Raw genomic sequence first — 10,009 nt, forward strand, 5'->3', positions numbered from 1 at the left:
AAACCAGATGATAATTTATATGTTGTATGTTTTTCCAAATACAATATTTAGTTTTACGTGGTATAATAGAACACTTTATTTATCGACAGATACAATTTTTTCTTTTTACAAAAGCTAGCTTAATTTTTTATCACCAATTTTTGAAGATCTGGTGTAACAGGCTCTTCCAAAAGTGACAAAGTAGGTTTTTCCCCCATTTCTTTCTCTATCTCTCTCATTCTCATTTATTACTGAGTATTATTACACTCATATATTTTTATGTTTTCGTATCATTATAATCAATTGAAGCCATTATTTCTTTTGATGCTCAAAGGATACCAAATTTGGACTGCAAGAGTCCCTTTAATTGGTTCCTTTGTCTTCTGACATGCTCCTACCAGTTTTGGAGAACTTTTATGGGAATTATTTGTACTCTGTTCTTAGACGTTTAGTCACGAAAACATTGTAATCTATTTGGTCAAATACATCTAAGTTTACTTTTACAATATCTATTTTTCTATTATTAGCCAAGACGTTTTCTCCTGTACCTACCTAGATTGCATAAATAGTCTCAAGCTTTTGTTATAAGATTTTTACAGCAATCTATCTAGAACTTACGTTTATATAATGAAAGAGAGAAGTGTAATTTTATTTTCTCCCAGAAGGATATCTAGGTGTACCACCATCATTTATCAACTAATTCATCCCTTTCACAAAGATTGAACTATCACCTTTGTCATATTCTAAATTCTTAATCTGTTGCACTGATCCACTAGTATATTCCTAAACTAATTCCATAGGTCTTTGATTATTAAAGTGAATATCTTAATCCTTTTTTTAAGCTTAGGGTAAAACTAGTTAAGATTCCACATGGACAGTAAAATAACTGGCTACTGCATCTAACATAAAGTAGGATGGTCTTCATTCTAATTTTTAACAAGGTACCATAATAGCAGCCAATGAGCAATTCACTCAAAGTTAAATGTATACGGTTGTTAGATAAACAATAAAGAAAATATTATCTTATTTATTTATAACATCTTATTCAAAAAATTTTAGAATACTTCTCTTAAATCAGAAAGAGTAGAAATCTTCCAAATCATTAGGCATACAGGTATTAACAAAGCTATTATACTTGGCATAAATATAGATGGACACACTTCTTATCTAAACACAATGAATTCCACTTACCTATTTTTTAGGAAGAACAAAAGGATTCATACCTGAGCATTTGAATCAGTGAGTGTCTCAGTTCCAACAAGTGATAATTTATTCTGACACTTGATTTAAAAAGTAAAGAAAAACAAGTCACACACTATATAACCCACAGACAATTTCCTTTCCCTGTCCTTTTATATCAGTCAGTGTAATATTCCACTAAAACAATACACAAATATCTGATGTAAGAGAAGAGTTTGTTTAAATTCCTCACTTCCTAAGCAAGAAGATCAGGAAGGCAGCCAAACAAGGTGAATACATCAAAAGTAAAAGTAGATAACAGACTCAATACAGAATGAAAAAATGAGCATTGAAAAAAAAAAAAAAACTAACAACTTGAGTGAATTAGAAACTATACAATGGAAAAATGGGAAATATAAAAAAACAAGAGAGAAAGCACTATAGAAAAATTAGAAAAGAGGTAAGAAGATAGTTAAGATCACAAGAAAATAAAGCCTTCAGGAGACATTGCTTCTTTTCCATTAAAAAAAAAAACCCACAATTGTTAATAGTGATTTATATCTGTGTAAAAATATGGACAATTTAAATTTTGTGTTTATTTTTAGTTGCAGTAAAATTTGTTACCTTTAAATTTAAATTTCTGTATTAAAAAAATTTTCAAAAGTAAAAAAACAAGATTATATAAAGTATCTTCAAAATACAGTCATGATCCAGTGTACCAAGGCTATATGGTAAAAAATAATTTTAAAAAAAGGAAAAAAACCCACTAACCTGCCTTAACTTTACTGGGAAGAATATGATCCAAAAAATGTCTATGGCCTATATCATACATTACACTACTTTAAGTACAACAAATTTTTACAAGCATACAGTGTACCAGAAGTGACTCTATCTCATTAACTTAGAAAATGTACACACCTTTCAAACACAACATTTTCTAAATTAAATCATACTTCCACTTAAACTCCCTAAGTATGTGTTCTCCCCTTTCTATATATATATTTTAATTTGTTTTAATTTTTGTTGGTAGAGGTAATTAAATTTATTTTATGTATTTTAATGGGAACCCAGGACCTTGTGCATGCTAAGCAGGCACTCTACCGCTGAGCTATACCGTCCCCACCTCTATGTTCTCTATCTTAGGAAATAACCCTACTGACCACTCAATGGCCCAAACCAGGAACCTAAAACTATCTGTAATTCCCCCTCCTCAGTCCACAACAATTAACCTTCAAGTCCTTTTGGTCCAACTTCCTTAATATCTCTTGAATCTATTCTTCTATTTGCAATGACAGGATTGAGCCTTTCAGTACTTCTTACCAGGACTACTACTAGAGCCTCCTGAAGGCTCTACCTGTAGTCTCACTCTTCCATATTCCATCTTTTCCAAAATCACCAGAGTAATTTTCCCAAACCTCAACATATATCTTCATGTTTATAATTCTTTACTAATTTACCATAATATCCACTCAACAAAATGAGTCCTAATTTACATAAGTCAAACTATTCTACTTAGAGTTCTCTAACCTCTTCCAACCATTATATATTTTGTCCTTTCTGCTTTGTATTCCCCCATTTTCACAGGCTAATTCCTATTTATCCTTTAGAAATGAATTGAATCATTTAGATAGCTTTTAGAAAGCTATCTTTGACTCCTTCAGTCTAGGCTTGGTACTTCTCCTAAGTACACACATATTCTTTGCACTTTAACACAATACTTCTAATATAATTGCTATTGCCTCCTTAGATGATAATCTCCTTGAGGGCAAGGATCGCCATAATTTTTTCTCTTTCTACAGCTTACCTAGCATAATGTTTCTTGAATGAAAGCATATAGGTCTAAAAACTATATAAATATATATCATAATCTAATGGCTTTCAAGAACCAGCACTATTATTTCTTTCCTAAGTCTACTGTTGAAATGGAATTAATTTTTATAGTAATTAATATATCACTTTCATCTCTTGATACTTACTTCTTCCATATCTTTCCACATTCCTTCACATTTTTTAATAAGTTCCTCTTCAGCATCTGTAACATCTTCCATATCTGTAGTACTATCTGGATCTAGATCTTGCTGATTCAATGACATGTGCTTGTGATTTTCTCAACCTTATAAGAAAACCTAAAGTAAAAATTGTTCATTTAACAGTATTTGTTGAATACCCATGACCTGCCAGATACTCACCTGGGAGCTAAAAATGTAACAGTGAACAAAGTGGACAAAAACCCCTCCTACCACTGAGTTTACAGTCTAGTTGAGAAAAACAATAAATTAAAAAGATTAAAATATATATACTATTGTAAATCAAATAATTTATAAGTACTGTGAAGAAAAGCAAGGCAGGGAAGAAAAACATAGGGAGTGCTGAGACAAGAGCAATGTAATTTTACATAAGGTGGTCATGTAAGGTCAATGAGAAGTTGACAACTAAGCAAAAACATGAAGGAGAGAGAAAAGTAAGACATGGATATTTAGGGGAAGAGATACTGGTGAGGGAACTGCAAGTACAAAGGCCTTGAGGTAGGAATATGACTGCTGTGTTCCTGAAGCAGTAAAGTTGCCACTGTGATCAGAGCAGACTAAGTAAGTCAGAGAATACAAGATGAGGTCAGAGAGACAATAGGGATGAGATCATGTGGGCTTCACGGGCCATTTTAAGAACTGAGGCTGAGATGTTAAGTGATTAGACGGTTTTGAACAGAGAAATGACATGATTTGAATTACACTTTAACATAATTCTGGTTAACTATAGCCAGTAAAGAGAAAGGCAAGAAAACCAGTTAGAAAGCTACTGCAATGATCCAGGTAAGATGGGAACCAGAATAACACTGAGGTGGTACAAAATGTCCAAGTCTGAATATATTAAGATACAGTCACCATGATTTCCTAACAGTCTGTATACAAAGTGTCAAAGAAAAAGATGAATCAATTATTATTTTAAAAGCTTGGGCCTAAGCAATTAGAAAAATGAAGATGCCAATTACTGAGATGAAGAAGATGGCAGAAGAAAATAGATTCAGCAAGACATGAGGGAGTGCTGATGAAGAATTCAGTTTAGGACATGCTAAATTTAAGGTGTCTATTAGTGGAGCTGCTAATTAGTCAACTCTGTGTGTGTGTGTGTGTGTGTGTGTGTGTGTGTGTGTGCGCGCGCGCACGCGCACACGCATGTATGTGTGTGTGTGTATATATATATATATGTTTGAAGTTCATGGGAAAGTTTCGAGCTAGAATTTGAGAGTTATTCCCATCCAGATACTTAAAGCCATGAGGCTGGGTGAGATCAGAAAAGAAAGAGTGTACAGATAGAAATGAAAAGAGTTCCAGACCTGGACAGATTAAGGAGATGAGGAAGAACTACCTAAATAATGTGAGGAATGACCAGTAAGGTAAGAGGAAAAACAAAACTGTGATAGCCTGAAGTCCAAGACAAGTGTCCAAGGAAGGAATAATGAACTATCAAATACTAGTGATAAGTAGGTCAATAAGATAAATACAGAGAATTGACAATTTACTTGACAATATGGATAGGGGACTGTATTTTCCAAAAATAGTCACAACAATAGTTCAGGTTGTCATTCCTTATTCAGAGGCAGAGCCTGTTAGCCCTGAATCTGAGAATGAGTTTCTGACTACTTTTATGAATAGAATACAATGGAAGTGATGTCACATGACTTCCAAGACTAAATAATAAAAGGCTTACATCTGTCTGTCTCTCTCAGAATACTCACCCTTGCAACCCACCCACCATGCTGTGAGGAAGCCCAAATTAGCACAGATGTTAGGGCTAACTAACATTTAGCCCCTCTCCAAGTGGAGAAGCCCACACAGAAAGGAACTGAGGTTCCCAGACAAAAGATAGCATCAACCACCAGACATGCATGTGAACAAGTTTTCTAATGATTCAGCCCACAGGCTTTGAGTCTTCTAGACAAGGACCCAGACATTGTGGAGCAGAGACACAATGTGTGTCCTGCTGTGTCCTGCCTGAATTCTTGATGCAAAGAATCACTGAGCATAATAAATGGTTGTTTTATACCTCAACGTTTTATAGAAATTTGTCACACAATTTCATTAAAGTAAATACACAAAAGTGAAGGCTATTCTTAACCTTTATAAAGTAGTTTCAGTAGAATGGTGGAAGCCTGACTGGAGTTGATTCAAGAGAGACTAGAAGGCAAGGAACTATGGCAATCCAGTATATAACATTTTCAAAATTTTTTCTATAAAGGAGAAATTAGTCACCAGCTGGAGGGAGATATTGGGACAAGAGAGTTTTTTTTTTTTTAAGATGGAGGAAAATACAGCATTTTATATGATACACTAAGAGAAGGAAATAATGCTGATGCAGGAGATAAAGAAGAGGAAGGAGAAGAATTGGATCTAGTACACAAGTAGAGGGCTTGGCTTAAGATAGATGTATATACAGTTAACAGAAGGTAGACAGAATATTAGGGGCACAGATACAGGTAGGTGAGTACATGTGTTGGTAGCAGCTTGTGGAAGTTCTGCTTGGATTGCTTCTCTTTTTTTTAAATGAAATGGTAACTAAGGCCATCAGCTACGAATGAGGGTGGGGAAAAAGCACTGGAGGTTTAAGAACGGAAAAAAAAAAGTGGATAAAATAGATGTATGAGAGTGGGAGAGAGTGAAACAGTAGGATTACTGCATAGCATTAAAGGCCCAATTGAGATTAGTTGCCATGAATTTAAAGTGAAACTAGAACATGGATGTGTGTTTCCTCTACAGTGTAGGAGCATAGGTGCAGACAGAGACAAAGTGAAAGAATGACAAAGTCTCTCAGGTATGATCATAGGACCAACTAGCTAAGATAAAATGGAGAATATAATCACTGGAGGAAAGGAGGTCAAGAAAAAGAGAGGCCACATTACTGGAAAGACATGGATATTAAAATCAAGATTTACAATAATAGTGTGACAGAGGGTGACAGTGAGTCAGGAGCTAAAAATCTTCAAGGAATGAAGAAGCACGACAATCTTGTTAGATAGATAACTGCTGCAAGGAGGAATGGGTGGTAGAGTTTGATGGCGTAAGATTCAAAGTTGGGTAATTTTAAGGAGATGAACAGAGCAAATAAAAAACAATGAGGACATCTATCCCACAACACGAAATGCAAACCAGAATAACCTATCCCTGAAATTTTTTTTATATGGAACTTAAGTTTTATATTGCTTAATAATCAACTATTTATCAACAGAGAGGTTTTAAAGAAGACATAAAAAGAGAGCTATGTCATAGATTAGAGGACTCAATATTGTAAAGATGTTAATTCACTCCAAGTTAATCTATTGAATCTATTTTAAAATTCTAAAAGTTTGTGTTTGTTTTTGTGGTACTTGACAAGCTAATTCTAAAATTTATACAGAAGTGCAAAGGGCAAAAAACAGCCAAGATCCTCACGAAGAATAAGATGGGAAGACTTGCCCCACCAGTTGTTAAACTTATTATACAAAATGTTAACACTAAACATCTTACTTGCTGTACACAAAAGATATAGTGAAGTTCACAAAGCCATAAACAGTCATGAATAATTTCAAAATATTTTTAAGCAAAAAAGTTAATCATAAATATTTGTTTTAAATATATCTCAGTTTAGAATTTAAGTGCAAATTGATCTTTCCCCACTTTGTAGAATACTAACCAATAAAATACATTATCAGTACACAAAAGTAACTTGAAACTTTGTGTGTGCATGTAGAAATATATTCAACAAGTTAGCTGAAATGCAGCTCAGTGGAGTATGAGAACATAAATAAACAAAAACATTTAAGGATTTAAATTTACCCCTTCCCTTTAAACTATTTTTCCGGAAAGAGAACAAGTCAATCTTTTGAGGCCCTCAGTTAGTATTTCAATTTCCAACCACTTACTGAAGAACAATATTGTTGCTATATTTAGGGATACTATGCCATACAAACTTAAAAGATCTGACACTAATTAAAGAACCTCATACTATTACTGGAAAAAGACTAATATATATGAAATAAAGTAACAGAAAGTACCCATGTAATTCTAAGCTGTATTCATTCTTAATGTGTGCCATTTGTCAGACACTATGGCTATAGCAGTGTAGGTGAAAAAGTCTCTGTCCTCATGGAGCTTACATTCTCACTGAGAAGAGACAATATAAACAAATGCACAACTAAATAGCCGACAGGATTTCAGGTAGTTGGAAGTGCTATCATGTGGTAAATTTTACAACATAGACTACAAGTGCTTTCAGAATTGAGGATAGAGAAGATGAGAGAATGCTACCTGGAAGAACAAATGGCTTAGTACAGTGCTTGGTACACAGTACCAGCTCCCTAGAAATGATAATGATCATTATTATCATTGTTTGATAACAATGCTATCCCTCATGATGTTTGCCATAGGCTCTAACAGATGAGAAGCTGTAAAAGTGAAACCTCCATTTGCTGTGAAGATGCTCTCAAGGCATTAAAAACAAGCCTGGAGGCAAGTATGAGCATGGAAAATTTGTGAGACACAAAAGAAACTGAGTAGGTAGGGTGGGTCAAAAATGGGAGTCTTTAAAATTTAGGAAAAAATAAAAACCTTTAACAAGTGCTTCCTATGGGCAGTTCTTTCCTTGTATCTGGTGTCTACCTCAAAACTAAAGTAGAGATTTACTGGTTTGAAATAGGGAACCAGAAGGCTTTTGAAAGCATCATTTTAGGAAGGGCATTTTACAAGTTACATGTAATGAATAAAAAGAAGAAATTAAAATGGTAAATTTTATACATAGATCAACAGAACAGAATAGGGAGCCCAGAAATAAACTCACACTTATATGGTCAGTTAATTTACAACACAGGAGCCAAGAATATACGATATGATGGGGAAAGGAGAGTCTCTTCAAAAAACGGTGTTGGGAAAACTGGAGAGCACATGCAAAACAAAAATTAACTCAAATTGGTTTAAAGACTTGAATGTAGGATCTAAAACCATAGGACTCCTAGAAGAAAACATAACTGATAAGCTCCCTGACATCAGTCTTGGTGATGATTTTTGGGGGTTTGGCAACAAAAGCAAAAATAAACAACTGGGACTGTATCAAACTATAAAGCTTCTTCACAGCAAAGGGCACCATCAACAAAATGAAAAGGCAACATACTGAATGGGAGAAAATACTTGAAAATCATGTATTTTCAACAAATCTGAAATGAAGCTAATATTCAAATCTGAAATGAGGCTAATATTCAAAATACATTAAGAACTCATGCAACTCAATACCAAAAACATTATGATTTAAAGATGAAAAATAATCTAAATAGACATTGTTCCAAAGAAGACATACAGATGGCCAACAGTTACAAGCAAAGGTGCACAACATCATCAGGTAAATACAAATCAAAACCACAAAGAGGTATCACCTCACACCTGTTAGAATGGCTATTATCCAAAAGATAAGAAACAAGTGTTGGCAGGGGGTAGAAAAAAGGGAACCCTTGTGCACTATTGGTGGGAATGTAAACTGATAAAGCCACTACGGAAAATAATATGGAGGTTCTGCAAAAAGTTTAAAATAGGACTACCAAATGATTCAGCAATTTCACTTCTGGGTTATTTAGCCAAAGAAAATGAAAACATTAATTCAAAAAGATATATGCAGCCCCATGTTCATTGCAGCATTATTTATAATAGCCAAGATACGGAAACAACTTAAGTGACCATCCTCTGATGAAAAAAGAAAATGTAAAATACATAGATGGATAAATATTATTCAGCAGTAAAAAAGAATGAAATCTTGCCAGTTGCAACAACAGGGATAGACCTTGAGGGCATTGTGCTAGGTGAAATGTCAGAGAGAGAAAGATATACCGCATAATTTCACTTCCATGTGCAATCTAAAAATAAAAACAAAGAAAAAAAAAAAAAACTAAGCTTATAGAACAGTTTGATAGTTGCCAGAAAAGGGGGCAGGAGGCGGGGTGGGAATGGATGAAGAGAGCTGAAAAGTACAAACTTATAGTTATCAAATAAATAAATCATGGGGATATAATGTTCAACAAGGTAACTATAGTTAATAATACTGTATTGCATATTTCAAAGCTGCTAAGAGAGGTCTTAAAAGTTCTCACACAGAGAAAAAAAATTCTGTAGCTATGTAAAGTAATGGATGTCAGACTTACTGTGGTGATCATTTCCCAATACTAATACTAAATCATTATGCTGTACACCTGAAACTAATATAACGTCAATTAAATCTGTTTTTTTTAAGATGGTAAATTTTGGTGTGTGTGTGTGTGTGTGTGTGTGTGTTTGTGTGTGTGCGCGCGCGCGCACCACAATTTTAAAAAATGTTTTTAAAGAAGAGAGCTTAAGTCCAAATGGACATTAAGAGATGGAAATCTAGACCAGGGTGAAGGCAAAAGGGAGAATGGTCCTGCCCCGGCCATTTAGGTTACCGGGCGTTTTCTGCCTCGCCCCTCCCCCCGCCAAACAGTAACAAGCGGGCACACTTTCTTCAGAGCGTGAAACAACCAAGAAGCTCAGGAAAAAAGACATGTTTGAAGCACCCGAAAGGAGGCCCGCCAAGTTAAGCAGTTCTTTCAATTCCCCACCCTTCTTTCTCCCCGAACAGGCTGGGGTTCTACAGCAGGAGAAGAGAGGGACTCAAGGCCTGGCTGGACGTCTGGCATCCAGTTCCTCCGAGGTCAGCCCCCTCCATACCGCGGGAACTGCCAACCCTGACCGCAAATTTCAACCGTTAGGCCTCTCCCCTGCCCGCCGCTTACCACCACAGCCGTGCGGACTTCAGGTCGCCTCAGCCTACGCGAGACGCGGCTCCACCGCCCAGGAACGCGCGCGCTGCTTGCTGATTG

At 35.3% G+C, this 10,009-nt stretch overlaps 1 protein-coding gene across 2 annotated transcripts in view; it reads right to left on the reverse strand.

Moving 5' to 3' along the window:
• The window catches only part of CENPK (centromere protein K), a 36,768-nt gene extending 26,792 nt beyond the window's left edge, over positions 1–9,976 (reverse strand). For both annotated transcript variants that reach the window (XM_031445981.2, XM_010974921.3), the window contains exons 1-3: positions 9,923–9,976; positions 3,135–3,284; positions 1,203–1,259 (exon numbers count right to left, since the gene is read on the reverse strand). In XM_031445981.2, coding sequence (XP_031301841.1) covers positions 1,203–1,259; positions 3,135–3,251 — 174 coding nt within the window. In that variant the 5' untranslated portion in view covers positions 3,252–3,284; positions 9,923–9,976. The remainder of the gene's footprint in view (positions 1–1,202; positions 1,260–3,134; positions 3,285–9,922) is intronic.
• Positions 9,977–10,009: the final 33 nt, after the last annotated feature.

Source organism: Camelus dromedarius, chromosome 3 (genome assembly GCF_036321535.1).
Source record: "Camelus dromedarius isolate mCamDro1 chromosome 3, mCamDro1.pat, whole genome shotgun sequence".
Classification (NCBI taxonomy): Eukaryota; Metazoa; Chordata; class Mammalia; order Artiodactyla; family Camelidae; genus Camelus; species Camelus dromedarius.